The following is a 17233-nucleotide window of genomic DNA, read 5'->3' as shown; positions in this document are numbered from 1 at the left end:
GTTTAGTGTTGGGTCTGGGTGATAATTACATCCACCTTCCAACCACCTATTGTGTTTGTCTGAAGCCAAGTCTCAAAGGAAGCTGTAAGCTTGTCAGATACCCAAATGCAGAATCACATTGTGCTAGATTGCAGTTTAGTTTTTGCTTAGCAACTGCCTCATTAAGCAACCATTCAAAGTTGCAATGGTGCTGAAAAAACTAATTTTAGAACCAATGTTTGCATTTATGACCTTTACAGCACCTCTCTGTCACAAGATTACCATTATAGTTAGTATATGTTGTCCTGTGCCTGACTTGTTTTTCTTTCCCCACCCCCTTGCAAAGGTGAGAAATTGGAAAGAATTACAAAAGAGTAAGCAGGCACACCATAGGAAATATGCAATGAAAAGAATGGGGTGGCAGCAGCAGCCCTGAGTGTGCTATGCAAATAGTCCAGTGTATTCCCCATAGTGTGCCTGCTTACTCTCTTTTAATCCCTTCCTCTCCAATCTTTCAGGGAGAGGGAGATGGATAAAGCACAGGAGAAATTACATAGCTTTTTCTTCCCCTCTGTAGGCAATCTCTCCTGTGCCTGACCTAGCTCCCCCCTCCTCACAGGAGACTTTGAAAGGGACGGGTTACAAGAGAGTAAGCAGACACACAGTGGGGAATACACTGGACAGTTTGCATATCACTCTCAGGGATGCTGGCATCAGAGCATTGATTTTCATGTGTATTCCCCATTGTGTGTCTGCTTACTCTCTCGTAATCCCTTCTTCTCCAATGAATGTAAATACAAACATTAATTCCAGTTTTGCTAATTATCCCCTGCTGGGGGCAGCATTCCAAAGAGATGGGAGTGGCTAAGAAGCAGACAAAAGCTGAAGGTGCAAAACTAATTAGAAGATCCCAAAGGGCAGGGGAAGTGGGAAAGGAAAAGCACAGTTACAGTCACATGATTTCCCAAGACTACAGTTGCAAGAAAAAGTATGTGAACCCTTTGGGATTATGTGTTTTTTTTGCATGAATTGGCCATAAAATGCGCTCTAAGCGTCATGTAAGTCACAACAATAGAAAAACACAGTCTGCTTAAAATAATACTACACAAACATTAGCTGTTGTCATGTTTTAATTGAAGATAAGATGGAAACATTCACAGTGCAGGATGGAAAAAGTATGTGAACCTTTGGACTTAATAACAGGTTGACTCTCCTTTGGCAGCAATAACCTCAACCAAACGTTTCCTGTAGTTGCAAATCAGACCTGCACAACGATCTGGAGTAATTTTGGACCACTTCTCTGCACAAAACTGTTTCAGTGTAGCAATATTCTTGGGATGTCTGGTGTGAATCGCTCTCTTAAGGTCATGCCACAGCATTTCAATCGGGTTGAGGTCAGGACTCTGACTGGGCCACTCCAGAACGTGTATTCTGTTCTGTTGAAGCCATTGTTTTGTTGAATTACTTGTATGCTTTGGGTCATTGTCCTGTTGCATCACCCATCCTCTGCGGAGCTCCAGTGGCGGACAGATGGTCGTACGTTTTCCTGCAAAATGTCCTGATAAACTCTGGAATACATTTTCCCATCAATGACAACAATCCGCCCAGGCCCTGAGGCAGCAAAGCAGCCCCAAACCATGATGCTCCCTCCATGTTTTACTTTGGGGATGAGGTTTTGATGTTGCTGTGCTGTGCCATTTTTTCTCCACACATAGTGTTGTGTGTTTTTCCCAGACAACTCAATTTTGGTTTCATCTGTCCACAGTATATTTTGCCAGTAATGCTGTGGAACATCCAAGTGCTCTTTTGCAAACTTCAAACATGGACAGATGAAACCAAAATTGAGTTGTCTGGGAAAAACACAAAACACTATGTGTGGAGAAAAAATGGCACAGCACAGCAACATCAAAACCTCATCCCCAAAGTAAAACATGGCGGAGGGAGCATCATGGTTTGGGGCTGCTTTGCTGCCTCAGGGCCTGGGCGGATTGTTGTCATTGATGGGAAAATGTATTCCAGAGTTTATCAGGACATTTTGCAGGAAAACGTACGACCATCTGTCCGCCACTGGAGCTCCGCAGAGGATGGGTGATGCAACAGGACAATGACCCAAAGCATACAAGTAATTCAACAAAACAATGGCTTCAACAGAACAGAATACACGTTCTGGAGTGGCCCAGTCAGAGTCCTGACCTCAACCCGATTGAAATGCTGTGGCATGACCTTAAGAGAGCGATTCACACCAGACATCCCAAGAATATTGCTACACTGAAACAGTTTTGTGCAGAGGAGTGGTCCAAAATTACTCCAGATCGTTGTGCAGATCTGATCTGCAACTACAGGAAACGTTTGGTTGAGGTTATTGCTGCCAAAGGAGAGTCAACCAGTTATTAAGTCCAAAGGTTCACATACTTTTTCCATCCTGCACTGTGAATGTTTCCATCTTATCTTCAATTAAAACATGACAACAGCTAATGTTTGTGTAGCATTATTTTAAGCAGACTGTGTTTTTCTATTGTTGTGACTTACATGACGTTTAGAGCGCATTTTATGGCCAATTCATGCAAAAAACCACATAATCCCAAAGGGTTCACATACTTTTTCTTGCAACTGTATTTCACTTAATGACAGAACTGTTAGTCCCGATTGTGGTTACTAAGTGAGGACTACCTGCTTAACAGTTCCCTTTTCCATCTTAACAAGCTGTCCATGTTTACCTTCTTCCTGTTTTGACCTGTAGTTGCAAGATTTTATGAAATCATATATTATACCGGTTATGATTTCATTGTTTTTTTGAATCAGTAAGATTCTGAGGTTCTATAATGCGGCATCCCAGCTTTGCTGGATGGCCATGCTGGCTGGGCAGTTATGGTAGTTGAAGCCCACACCCTTAGAAGTTACGAGGGTTTAGAATTTCTTTCTGGAATTGTCTTTTTTTTAAAAAAAAAATCCAATCGTAAACAATAAAATTTTTCTAGGTTGGTACATAATATTTGACTTTGCTGATATGAATATATGTGCATTTGTAATTATATTTACATTTTCTTTTTCATTCTTTCCAGGAGTGGGAGATGAAAAATGGAACATAAAGAAGTACAATTGCTACTAGAATTCTGCTTTGGGTCTCTTGACTCAAGATGAACTAAGGAAGATTAATCTGCACAGGGGTATTAATGGGTTGTCAGTTCTGTTTAGTGAATGGACAGTATGCTTAATACAGCTAAAAGGGGGGACCTTCTTGAATGTGTCATTTCAAATGCAGTGATTATTTACTCACTTAAAATATGAAAGAAACTGTTTAAATGGTTACGTAGACGGATCAGGTAAAACTAGCACTAGCAATTGTGTTGGATGGAAATGGAGATTGGCATGTTTCAGTACCCATTTGGAATAGATTTAGATACATTTTAATTATTAGATATGAAATCCAATCTTGACTCCCTAAAACTTTGCTGTATGAATGTGGGGGATTCACAGGCTTGTAATATTAATTCAAGGCTTAGGAATTTTATGCAAGAGAAGAATGGAGAGTTGTAGTCTTTGCAGAAATTACACACCTGCTGTTTTCCACCGTGAGTAGAGATCAGAGAAAGACTAAATTCTTAATGAGGAAGTGAGATTAGAGCAAATAGACATCTTCAAACCCAAGTAAAAATACCGCTCTCTTTTAAACTCTTTTTAAAAAAATGTATTTATTTGCTTGCTTGTTTTGAAACGGTTTTACAGATATTATTTTCAAAAATCAAATAGCAATGGATGCCACTTTACACATACAAAAAAGCTCCGCAACATTAAAAAATAATGATTTGAAGCAAATTTATGAAAGAATCATAAATTTGGATTCAGAAATCCAAAATACCACCCAACTTAAAAATATTTAAATTCATTAATTTTAAATTAAAAATCCTTAAAATTGCTACTTACTTTCTCTAGCAGCAATGAATGTCTCCCCCAAAAATGAAATGGTGTTATTTATAAAATCTGTTGTCTGTTAAAAAGAGACAGAATATTCTAAGACAACCATGTAAACCTTGTTCTTTTCCTGTTGTAACTGTGTTTTAGGGCATGAATCTGAATTGTGAGTTAAGAAGTGCCCACCTGGGAAGCATTAGGGAACACGGTGGCTCTGTCTCTGAGTTTCCAAAGGCCATTTTCAGTACCGGGATAATAGTAACACCACCTTTGCGGACTTACTGAGATAGTATTTGTGAAGTACAGTGCTTGAGATGATCTACATATCTTTTCATTATTGTCTTTCCATCTTCAAATAAAATATAAAATGCCTCTTCTGGCAGAGCTCCACTATTCCCTTCTGTGCATATGGACTGCTCCAATATCATCTGGCATAGGATGCAACACTGCTGGACAAAGAAATCCTCCATTGGATAGTAAATAGATTTGCAGTGTTTTTGCGTCTCTTTCTCCCTTTTACAGTTCTGTTTCTTACCCAAGAGCTGTGACAAAAATCATGGCTGGAGAGGCTCAAACATTTTCTCCTTTGTTCCCCTCCCTGTCATATTGAAGTAGAGCACAGGTGTCAGACTTGCCATGTCATGTGACGTGTCGCAACATATCACAACTCTTTTTGCATTGCCGGCAACGGGGTGGGTGCAGCTTCGGTATGATGAAACCGGCCCATGGGCCGCAGTTTGACACCCCTGAAGTAGAAAGTCTTTACAAGAAGCTGCTGCTGATAGAAAGCTCTGAGTAAATGACAGAATAGCTAGAGTTGGCTCTGTGCCCTCTGCTTCTCCAACCATCTCTATTATGTTTGAGTTAGAGTAGGTACTTTAAAAGTGGCAGGATCTCCAACTAGCATTACTTGTGAAAACAGAGACCAAGGCACTCTAAACTAGTGACTATTTCTTTATGCACCTGTTCCTCTCACTTTATCACACAAGTGACAACTTGAAGAGTCAAAGTCTAAAAGGCATTTAGTTTTAAAGCACCTAGCTTTTTGCTAACTAGAAAGCCAGGAAGAAAGAATTGTGGTGGGAGAGAAGTGCTTGGAGAAGGCCAAATGCTTTGGGCATCAATCCCTTTTTTTTAGTTTGATCCCCAGCTATGCATTTGGATATAGCATTTATTCTTTGTATTGCCTGCATTCTTCATGTCCACAAAATGTAGGTCATAGTAGAACTAATGATTTTCAGCTAGCCATGTCCAGCTTCAGGATGGAGGTAGGTTTTTTTTTAACCTTGGAATGATCTTGCTCAGTCTCTAATAAAAGTTGCTTTTTATTATTATTATTATTCTGAGATACTTGTTCTCTAGAATTCTCTGCCTAGTGTTAGCCTTTGCTGAAGACCTACAAATACATTCAGGCCTTCCTTGTACAAATAGTTATTCTTTAGATGATTATTTTTTAATTTATTATAATTTTATTGTGGAGAGCTACTTTGGTGTAGTAGTGGTTAAGACATCAGACTATGAACTGGGAGACTGTGAATTTTATTTTGCCTTAGGCACCAAGCCTTGGGCCAGTCACTCTCCAATGACTGAACTTGGGTCAGTCGCACTCTCAGCATTAAGAAGGAAGCAGTGAGCAAATCACTTCTGAAAAACTTTGCCTTGGACACTGCAGAGACTAGTCCAGGCAATCACCAGGAGTAAAAAAAAAATTACTCAAAGGCACCCAAGCTATGTTGAGAAAATTGCCTGGGAAAACAGCATATAGTTAAAATAAACAAATAGTGGGCTGCCATGAAATTCATCTGCCTGAATTTAGGAAAAAGGCATATTAAAAGGCCCTTGGGTGATAACCGCCATGTCTAAAAAGATTCATCTTGCCTTTGACAACTGGTGACTTATTAAGGATTAATATCTGCATTTAAGTTCCAGGTATTACACCCATCCATAAATTGTTCTAGCCTCCATAATGTAAAATGTAAAAATATTACAGATCTTTCCACATCTTGATGATAGTTTTTTATTATCTACAAGAAAGGCTGCGGCAGGAAGATGAATTAGTAACTGATGGTTGGGAGTCCAGTTCTGGGCATAATCAAAGGTGAACAATTTTACACAGTTGTAGGGACAATTGATTTCATGCATGTCAGTTATCTCAAAACCGTTTGCTCACACAGAGAATGAGATCAACATGGGATCCACAGCGCAGTGTCAGTAGGCATAGTGTGCTCATACATCACTCCTTTTGTATATTTCCTTGAAAATTTAATTTATAAAGAGACGTTTAATTTTAAACGTTATGTGCCCAGCTTTATTTCCAAAAATGTACGTGGGCCTTATATGCTCTGTATCTGACTGAAAAATCCATCCAAAGTGTAGCCCTGCTTACTAGTTATTTTGAATCTTCTGAGCAGCCTAGGGTAATTTCCAGTGAATCCTTGTTTCCGTTTTGTGGAAAATTGAGAGTTTCACTTTATTTGGAAAGGAATTGGGATACATGTGTGTATGAAAACAGCCTACACGTGTGTGTGCAGGGAGGAACTCTGTATGCAATTGGTTGTAGCACTGCCTTCTTGTTTATGTCAGAAAGATGGAGGATAAGCATTCCATAAATGGGGTATATTTCTGAGGCCCTGAATTTACATGCAATTTTTCCGCTGCTGCTGCTTCTATTAATTGTTTGGATATTTTGTCTATTTGACAGGGTTGGCAAAATGCAGTGTGCTGAATTACCTTCAGTAGCCCATTGATCTTTACTGAAAGGAAGTTTTAAACAAAAGTTATTTTGTTTAGGCAAATTATTAGAAACTAATTTATTTATATGTTTGAATAAATGTTTAATTTATGGATGTACATATTTATGAAACTAGATCTAGCTCTAATCAACAAGGAAGTGATTCCTTTTATGGTGTCTATTACATACCACATAACAAAGAGAATAATTAGAATAATTATATCAGATATGTCCAATTTTATCTTTTTGAACATTATTTTGAGCGTAGGGTGCATTTTGAATGGTAGTTGCTATCATTTCATCCTTTTTTCAACTGGCCATGCAATGGCTGGGGAACCTGTGACTCTCCAGATGTAACTGACCTACAGCTTCCAGCAACTCTAGCTAGCCTTGTTGTTAGTTTTTTACTTCAGTAGCATCAGAAGACAATGGAGTCCCTAGGTCTGCACTAAATTTAACCCCAAAGCTGACAGACAAGCATGAGAGATGAGCCTGTTATGTTGCTTCAGTGGCCTTATTCTAGAACAGTTTTATACATTTTAAAGATATCTTGACTTTCATTTGTTGGAATCATATTTAATGTTCTTGCTTGCCTAAGCATTTCCAGACCTTTGAAACTGAATTAAATTTGCAGTCTAGTTTGTCTTTCTTTGCTGTATTGCTTGTTCAGTTTCAGTTTTATGTGTGTTTACACTTTGTTGTTCTAAGAAATTAATATAAGCCACTTTGAAATATGCTTTATTGAAGAATTGGTACAGAACAATTTAATCTTCAGGCCAGAGGAGCAATATAGCATCTTCTAGGGATAAAGATGTGGTGTGTACGAAAAAGTATATTTCACTGGTCCATTCTCTTTTCCCATCATGCATTTCACTATCCTTTTGCAGGCTTTTGTTCATAAATAGGAAAGCTTTATGAAGTCATTCATCAGGCTGCCTTGGCAACAGTGCTCCCAGCAACTTTTAAAAAGTTTTATATACATTGTATTTCTACACTACTGTACAGGGACATTTTACAGATTTAAGTTGCAATGGTATTGTTTAAATTTTTTGTTAGGAAATCATATTTGATGTCATAGGGTTGGGATATGAGTATAATTTCAATGTATTTGGGGAATGAGCAGTTTTTTTAAAAAAACTATATTTGCAACATTTTAATACTAATTTTATATCAGTCTTCTAATATTAATTACTGCACCTACCAATTAATCTGAACTGTCTAATCCAAAATATTCATATATTAAAACTGTAATTTCCTACTGTATTTTTTAAATGAAAACGTATTTCAGTTCCCCAAGCAGGTGAAACATATCAGTAAGAGGAAGCCTCTTCTCTATATTTATTTTACGTCTCCTGTATTTTATTATACTGCTTAATGTTTTTCCTGTGTTTCTCAGCTGTTAGAAGTTAAATGCTGAATTAGTTAAACCTGCAGTTTAACTTTGGAGAAAACATCTTTATGAATCAATTCCAAATGGAAAAAAATGGCAACGAGAAACTTAGGCCTCATTAGCTATGATTTATTTTTACCTTTCTGTCCCCCAAATGCAACGACAGGCACCTTTTTTGGTGTAACATTTACTTCTTATTAATAAAGAAACATTGTGAAAGATCAACGTCTGTTTTTCAGAATTCTTTTTCTGGTTTTTTGCACAACTTAGCACTTGACGTGCTAAGAAAATGTTTTATGTTAGCTGGGCTACTTACTATGCCCTTTCCACTTTTTCTTCTTTCACTGCTACATCTGGATTGTATAATTTGGTATGATCTCTGTAACAGTGCTATTACGCATGGGAGGTAAATGGGTGAGGCTTTTTTGAACCTAAATAGTATACTTTTCTATCCATGTCTATGGGGGAGAAATATGTGGGACTGGCTAACTTACAGCCAGTATAGGATCTCTGTTCTTAGTGGGCACATCAATCACATACATTTAATAAACAAACTAGACTCAAGAGTCTATTAAAATAGTTTTGGTCTGTTGTTGAAGTTTCCAACCTGCCTGCTCCCCTCACAACACAGGGCTGCTAGGCATAGGAACAGTTTTCACAGGTAAGGAAATTCATGAGGTCACTGAACTGCACCCGTTTTACCTGTACATGTTGACAGGTCAGTTCTTGCAGAGCTAATTGAGGTTTCCAGGTTCTCTTGAAACAAAAAGGAATGGCGAGGGAAGATAACCTCAGCTTCAATTGGTCAGTAGGAGGTGGGCAAATCACAGCCTTTACTGCAATATTTCTTGACCATGACCATTTTAAGATGTGTGAATTTCAAGCCCCAGAATTCAGATGCATGCTGAATGGGAAATTCTGGGAGTTGAAGTCCACACATCTTAAAAGTTACCAAAGTTGAGAAACAATACTTCACTCATCATCAGCCAAATTCACCAAGCATCCTAGGATAAGAGTTCATAGCAAAAAGTAGGGACGAGAAGGCAGACTGCAAAATTTTAAAACTCGGAACAGTTTTGGCTCATTTTAAGCTGCCTCCACCATGGGCTGGGAACAAGAGGATAAAAGTAATGTGACAAAGCCAAAGTTATTTAAGATGGTTAACAAGATAAATTTCTGCCCTGGCTAGAGGGATGTGGCCCCCCCATAGATGACATCACCCCATTTTATATTTATATAAATGGACACACGTATTTAAAGAGTAGCTTGAGAACTGGGATGAAGTGGCTTAATTGTGTGGAGGAAGAGGTTATAAATGGCCAGTTAAGTATCCTGAAAGGGAACTTGAGCTTCCGTCTTGTCTGATTTGTCTTAAAAAAATCCCCACAAAGTATCAAGAGTGTCAAAGCATTTTAATGAAGAAAATGCAATACAGTTTCTTGGAACAAGTGCATTCCTTTGGACACACTACCTGCTACCTATTTCAAAGCAGAACAGTCTTAAGCTGAGTTCCACAGCTTATAAATAAATTGCAATCAAAGCTGTAGCAAGACCTAATCCAGCTATCTAGATTGTGCAGTTGAACTGTAGTTAAATGTTAACATGATGTATATTTCAACATTTGCTTCTGCTTTTCAATGTGATCACATCACTACAAATTTGACATTTTATCTGTCACATATATACAAAAATATACAGACTCCTAAATCTCATCCACCTTACACCTCTTTGACAATTATTTTCCCTTGTATAGAAACAAGATTTGGATAATCTTATCTAAAATAGTAATAGGAAAGTGTACTGTATTATCAGAAAACTAAGTGAAGTGAAAGCAAAGAGAAATGAGTATTATTACTATTATATCAACTGTAAACTTTTCATAATTTACGAGTGTCAAAATTGTTTTCCTTTCATGTTCCATCAAATGCAGGAAATTCCATCAGGTGGCTTATCAATTCATGTCATAAACAATAACTAAGCCAGACTTGCATATTTTAGGGCCTATTAACACTTTTAGACAGATTCCCTTTACTGAAGCTGTTTGCTACGGGAAATAAAACATGATGTGCATCTTTTTAGGATGGTGTGGTATTTATTCACTAGGGCGCCAAGATGGTCAAGGGTCTCTCATGCTCAGTGTTTGCTTTCTAAGCACACACATTTCAGCAATCGTCATATAAACAACACAAACACTATGTAAAGTGCAATCTGGTTCTTCTGTGTGACAAATTTCCACTGAACATTTTTAAGATGGCTAAAGCGGTGGGTAATGAGGGTGCATATCAGATTACATCACTGCATTTTCAAAAATATAGGCATCTCAAGACCAAATAAATACTCCTACCTCTTGGGGGGGGGGGAAAAGTGCAGTAGGATTTCTCAACTATTCAACTAATACGTTTTGAGAAAATAAGGGGAAAATAAATTTACACTTATTTAGGAAAAATCCACATGGTTTATTTAACGGAAGGTAAAGGGGAACTACAAAAGGGACAAAACTACATGGAGCCTAAACATACTACAGCCCTAGAGCGAAAGGACGTGCCGGCAGAAAAGAGAATTTTTGAGAAGATAATGCCATTATTGCATTTGATGGATGGGAATAACATTCAGATCCTTGGGGCAGTCATAAAAGGCTGGGCAAGTTTAAGCCCAACACATGTCTAATGGAAATCTCTTGAGATAAAGGCAAATTGTCCAAAGCAGGGTCAAAACAGGACAGGAGAGAGTAATTGAACAGGAAGGCCATGTAACAAAGAACTCAAAACTTGCAATTCTTGAGCTACATGCTCCAAGTCTCTTTGTGCTGCCTGCAAGAAGACTCTGGATGCTCTACATACCACAAAGTTAGGTAAGCTGGACCATGGAAACCTGTGGAAGTGGAATAAGCTGTAAGACATAGCCTCACCACTTACTTCAGCCTAACCCAGTGTATCTCCTGGCAAGAGTAGTCTCTTGTCAGCCGAGCAGTATAAGTATAAGTCAACAGCTGGAATCCCCATGTGCTCTTGTGGGCCGCTGGACCCTGTTCCTCTGCAGAAGCAGCTGAGGAGACTTGGCTTGGGCAGCCAAGCTGGCAGGTTGGGGCTGGCTGAGGTGGAAGGCCAGGACCGCTTAGTCTGCTGTGAGGATCTCTTTATGAGGCAGAAGTGGAACCAGAATATTTGTAGTTAAGGGTTGCTGCTCTCTGAGCTTGGTTTTCTTGCAGATGTACTGGTGATGTTACCTAATTCAGGTAATGAAATGTCTGCAAGGAAACAACCAAACTCAGCACCAAGGACCCCACATGAGTGGGGGGAAAACCTCAGAGTTCTCTGCTAAAAATGTCTCAGGCACAGAGAGACAAAAGAAAGCAAATGAAAAAACTGCTCAGCAAGGAGGTGGGAGAAAGACATGGTTTTACCAGCTCTTAGTGAGATGGTTTTCTAGACTATTTAATTTTAGGAAAGAATTTGAAAAAAAAAATCACAGATCAATATCGCACTGGTATTTTCATTAATAAAAAACGCTGCCAGCTAAAAATCACAGACTAGCTTTTGTTAGCTGTGGTTTGCACATACCTCAGTTTTGCAGTAAAGTTTTCATTAAATTCATTGCTGTTAAATAGCATCTTGCAATACTCTTCATTTATGACTCACTGGGGACTTTGTATCGATAGAATGAAAATGCTTCAACAATTCACATTTGACATCCCAACCATATAACAATGACTATTTCTTGCAAGTTACTTAGTGTAACATAAGATACATCAAACCGTCAGCCTGTAGGAAATTTAAATTTAAACTATACTGAATGACCTTGGACAAAAACCCCAACAACTTTGGATAGACATTTGCAGAGATGAAATGGCAGAAATCTCTACAGGTACTTTTTATGTGAGATCAACCATTGTCACTCCTTGACAGATTTTGGATAAAAAAACTGCCTGGTACAGAAAGATGTGTTTTCCTTCAGTCATTTTTTTTGGGGTCCAAAATGGTCTTTTGTGTTATTTTTAAGGCAGTTTTAAAACCAGACCTTGAACTGGGCCTGGAGTCATGAAACATCCAGCACAGCTCCCTCCAGACTGATCAAATGCGATTCAATTTGGCTGGACTTCTTGACAGCCCTACAGGTCCATTCTGTCCTAGCTGAAACATCTGGCTCCTCTTCAAGGCTAACTGCAGCACAGGCAACACAATACAGTGAGGGTGGGGCACCTGTATATTTCCAGAAGTTAAGGACAACTTCCAGCATTCATCACCATTGGCTATGTTGGGAAATGCAGCTCAGCAAAACTGGGCAGCACCTCGCTCTGTGTTTCAGTAACACACTGGAAGGTTATCCAAGCACGGATAACGAATGTTGCTGGATAACTTTTGTTCATCGTTTGCAGCTGGTGAACTTGGAGGTCAACAACGCCTGAAGTGATAAAGCTGAATAAAATAAAACTCCTAAGCTATTTGCCTGCTCTTTCGAAGAGAATTAAGCCCTGTACGTGCAGTACCCCCTCAATCAGCTACAGCAGGGGTGTCGAACTCAATTTCATTGAGGGCCGCATCAGCATTGCGTTTGCCCTCAGGGGGCTGGGTGGGCGTGGCCTACTGGGTGGGCGTGGCTAGAGTGCGTATGGCCTACTGGGTGGGCATGGCCAGCTCTACATCGTTCGCATCAAGGTTGCCTATGGGGGCCTGGGCAGGAGTGGGACAGATCTGAGGGTCTCTGGCAGGAGGAGGGTCTCTGGGCCAGGGCCAAGGCAGTGGGGGCCGTTCCCTCACTGTTTCCAGGATGGCTTCACGGGCCGCATGAAACCACTTCGCGGGCCGCATCCGGCCCCCGGGCCTTGTGTTTGACATGTCTGAGCTATAGTATAGGGCTTCTAGGCACCTATCTGCCTTCAGTTAACTCTTGCCTATCTAGCTCTTTATTAATTTCCAGGCTCCAGGAGAGCACAATGTTTATAAAGGCAAAGGAAATCAAAGGGCTGTTGCCATACCTTCATCCTTCAATTCCATCTCATAAGGGAGGAATGCACCTTAAAAAACAAAACAAAGAAGAAACGGGCAGCCTTCTTTCAAAAGTCTTGAGACTCGTCTACTACAATGTACTTCACATGTTTTGTTTCCATGTCCTCTAGAGCAGAATGCACTAATTGAACAAGTTACAAGGAGCAGTTTGAGAGCATTTGCTCTGCATCCTTATTTTCAGGTTAAAAAAAAAAAGAGAAAGCATTCCTCGAGTTACGACAGTTCACTTAGAGACCAAAGTTATGACATAATCCCCCCAAGTACTTATGACACAGTCCCGAGATTATGAATGTTGCAGCACCACGGCAATCGCTTACCCTTATGAACGACCGCAGAGGGCCTGCAAATTTGCCCTGCCTATTTCTCCCCCCACCCTGCCAGATCTCCACGGGCGCTTCTCTGCAAATGGAGGGCTGAACAAAATCCACGCCAAAAGGCTTTGCGAACAGACTGAAGGCTTTGGTGCTTCAGGACTTCCGTTTGCCATTTCCTTGCCGAAGCCTCCAGGGGTGAGAGATTGTGTCCCTGCACGCTTCGGTCATCTTTGCAAAAAGCTTTTGCCGCCAAGAACGGAGGCCGGGAGCGGCATGCGCACCACTCTCAGTCTTCATTCTTGACGGCAAAAGCTTTTTGCAAAGATGACTGAGGCGTGCAGAGACGCAATCTCTCACCCCTGAAGGCTTCGGCTGGCTTTCCCCAAGGCTTTTGCTGCCAATAAAGGAGGCCGGGAGCAGTGCGCACGAATCTTCCAGCCTCCATACTTCACGCCAAAAGCTTTTTGCAAAGATGACCACAGCCTGCATGGATGCAGGCAAAGAAACTACAGCAGAGAGGCTGGAGAGGATGCAGCTCACTTGATCACTGAGATCTTCAAAAGGTGAGTGAGTCTCCACGAGCCCAGTGGGGCAAGTTGGAGGTGGCGGGGGAGCATGAAATATTTCCGTGGGTTGCAGAAGGTCTTGGATGGTCGGAAGCACTAGCCCCTCCATGGTCTTCCTCACCGTGAGATACCTCATGTGCAATTAACAACTTGAGCACTTAACGACCTGAGCATTTGATTAGCAAAGGCTTTGGGTAAATCAGGGAGGGATCACATTAATTGAACCCTCGGGTTACAAATGTAATTGTCAGGCTTTATTACAGTCGTAAGTCAAAGACTACCTGTATATTTGAGCTTGTTTATTTTGAAGCTCAACTGAAAATTTCTCAAGTTCCACATTCAAATAGCATGGAAAAGCATTCTCAAAATAAGGAATTCCCATTCCTGCAGACCAATAGAATCTAGGCCTCAAAACTTTGAACCAAAAAGTAGTCTAGAGAGAATAGATAGAATTAAGTCTTTTATGTATTACCAGTCCAGATCTTCAGAATAAGGAAGGCTTATAAGCAGAACAGAGCAAAAATAGCACTAATATTGGCAGGACCTACAAGTGTCAAAACCAAAATCAGAACATCACCTAAGTTTTCACTGGAAATTTTCCCACTGGGAGTCAAGGCTAACCCATAAGAATTGTTGTTTCAAGAAACAGAACCGCAGAAAAATCCTTCCAGAGTACCAATGAAGACCAGCAAAATGGAATGGTGCCTAACCATTCCCATTACAATATTTTTGTATAGTTAACTTTTGGAAACCACTATCTGGCTCATCTCACAAAGATTATTTATCCTGCATAGTTTCCCAAGGCTCATGGGAGTAAATCAACAAAACAAAACATTAAAATACACCCATCTCATTCCTAAGGATTGCCAATGCCCCAAATATGCATATACAGTACATACAATCCTCTGCAAAATAGGTGTGCCTCAGTCCCACAGAAAATAATGGAATAAAATTGCACAACAAGATACTTAAGTCCCCACTTATCCACACCCATTGTATTAGATTGCTCAATTTTCAAACATTTTGGAAAAACCAGAGAGGTTTACCAGAGACCTACCAAGGACTTTCTTACATGCTTGTTTCTAGATGGTTAACAGACAGAATCTACAAGAGAGACAAATGGATACTGGTGTTATAACTGCACCATGGAACAAAGCAGAATTTTAGTAATGAAAGAGGTAGGACTGTATAGGCTTTGGCTGCCCTGAAATGCTAAACCTCCACTTGGCTCTTCTCTTAGGCTTCTGCAATTGGGAAGTACTGCAAAAGGAAATGTTCCTGAAAATCATCTGCCAAAAAAAAAGCATTAATATTCTATGAATGCCACTCATGTCAAATTGTTTCCCCATAGCAGGATAGGGCTAGGGGCATCTGCAGCTGTGTGGGTGGATACCAAAAAGTCATAACCAAGAAACTTAGAGAGACTTTAGGAAGACTTTCTTGGATGGAAATCGTAAAGGGGAGAACAACTTAAGATGCCTAGGAAACTCTGAAAAATGAGATTATAAAAGTTCAGTCTAATATAATACAATTGAGGAACAAAAACAAGATGAAACCAGCATGGTTGCAGGAAAAACGCTCTGATAAACTGAGAGACAAAAAGGGCAAGTATAAGAAATGGAAAGAGGGACACATAAAGAAAACAGAATATCAGCATATAGCACGAATCTGTATGGATGAAGTCAGGAAAGCTAAGCCTCAGAATGAATTAAAACTTGCCCAAAATAATTTTAAAAGTTGATTTCAACATGTAAAAAACAAGAATAAAGTAAAAAAACAAAAACATCTGGTCCACTAATAATGAGTTCAAATTGTCAGGACCAGATGGATTACACCCCAGATTCCTGAAGGAGCTGGCAGATGCGATCTCAGAACCAGTGAACAAAATCTTTCGAAGAGTCTGGAGCACTGGGGAATTACCGGTACCGGAAGACTGAAAAAAGAGCTGATGTGGCTCCAAAAAGAGAAAAAAACATGGACTCGGGAAACTACAGACCAATCTGCTTGACCAGGGGTTTGGACCACAAGGCCTCTTCCGTGATATAAATCAGATTTTACCAGACAAGAAAGGACATACTGTATGTTAATTTGGGTTTTAGTTATATGGAATATTATAGTACTTATCTGTATTGTAAGCAGCAGGAAATTTTTAGGTTACTTGGGACATCCAGAACTTTTCTCTCCTCTTGATTCACCCTGATTCATGTAGTTCATATATTTGCCTCTAAGGAAGTATTGGTTTCACTTCAGATATATAATTTATGTACACATAGCTTCAGTTATATATGATGGTATCCGTGTACATTATTTGTGTTATATTTATATTCTTCTTCTGATGAAACCATGTAAATCCACCTTGTGTTTACATATAGCAAAATGCAACTATTTTAATTACAGCAATATAGGAACAAATGCTTTTTTATACTATATATATATATATATATATATATATATATATATATATATATATGTAAATTTTCTCTTATTTTCTAGAATTTTAAACTTGCAGCACTAATGAACTGGAGTCTTCAGTCCACTCTTGCTGCATATACCCCATTTCACCTATTGTGTAATCACAGGCTTACGTTTAATACAAAGAATAATCCGGCTGAAGTGGTTTTAAGTGGCATTAATATCTCCTCATAAAATTGAAGTATATACTTACATCTCCCACTATAATCAATGGCACTTAAAAGCCAATTCATTGGAACTTTACCAGTCTTCTTAAATTATCTGCTCTTTGTCCTTTTATCCCTAGTTTTTAACCAATTAATGTTCAATTCCTACCTTCCATTCAAAACACAATTTTTCATCAAAAATGTTATCCATTTAAGTCTATCTCATTTCCAAAATGACGTATTAATCCATTTAAGCTACAACTAAACCTGAATTTATCAGACTGTTTTATTTATGCATACTCTTATGGGGAATTTTCTTCCTAGAAGGCCTTCCTAAAACCATAGTATCACCAAGAACAAGATGATTGGTTAGAGGGTGCAATGCCCACATTTGATCCTAGCAAACTGAAAAAAAATAGGTGCAAGAGCATCAATGTTTGTCTTCATTTTATTCAACAGGTGTGCATTATTAGCCCCCAACAGCACTCCAAGATCTTACCATTAAAAATCAACAACAGAAGACTGAACTTCATCAGTGTAATTTTCACCTACTTTTTGAGTGGCCTTCTGAAATTTCAAAGTCTTCTGGCCCATAAATATTGCCTATAAATATTGTCCAACATGCACCCAGAAGAGACTCCAGGTTTCCTTGTGGCCTAGATGGCCTTCAATTTGTTTAAGGAGGCTGCTAAGGAAGGCAATGCTTCACTGTCAGAA

The 17233-nt window shown here is 39.4% G+C and overlaps 1 protein-coding gene across 3 annotated transcripts in view; it reads left to right on the top strand.

Moving 5' to 3' along the window:
• The window catches only part of AFAP1 (actin filament associated protein 1), a 74338-nt gene extending 66161 nt beyond the window's left edge, over positions 1-8177 (top strand). For all 3 annotated transcript variants that reach the window (XM_083358334.1, XM_083358333.1, XM_083358335.1), the window contains one exon: positions 3042-8177. In XM_083358334.1, the coding sequence (XP_083214460.1) occupies positions 3042-3068 (27 nt within the window). In that variant the 3' untranslated portion in view covers positions 3069-8177. The remainder of the gene's footprint in view (positions 1-3041) is intronic.
• The last annotated feature ends 9056 nt before the right edge of the window (positions 8178-17233 follow it).

Source organism: Vipera ursinii (genome assembly GCF_947247035.1).
Source record: "Vipera ursinii genome assembly, chromosome: 3".
Taxonomy (NCBI): domain Eukaryota; kingdom Metazoa; phylum Chordata; class Lepidosauria; order Squamata; family Viperidae; genus Vipera; species Vipera ursinii.
The sequence above is the reverse complement of the archived record's forward strand: the minus strand, read 5'-3'. Positions and strand labels throughout refer to the sequence as shown.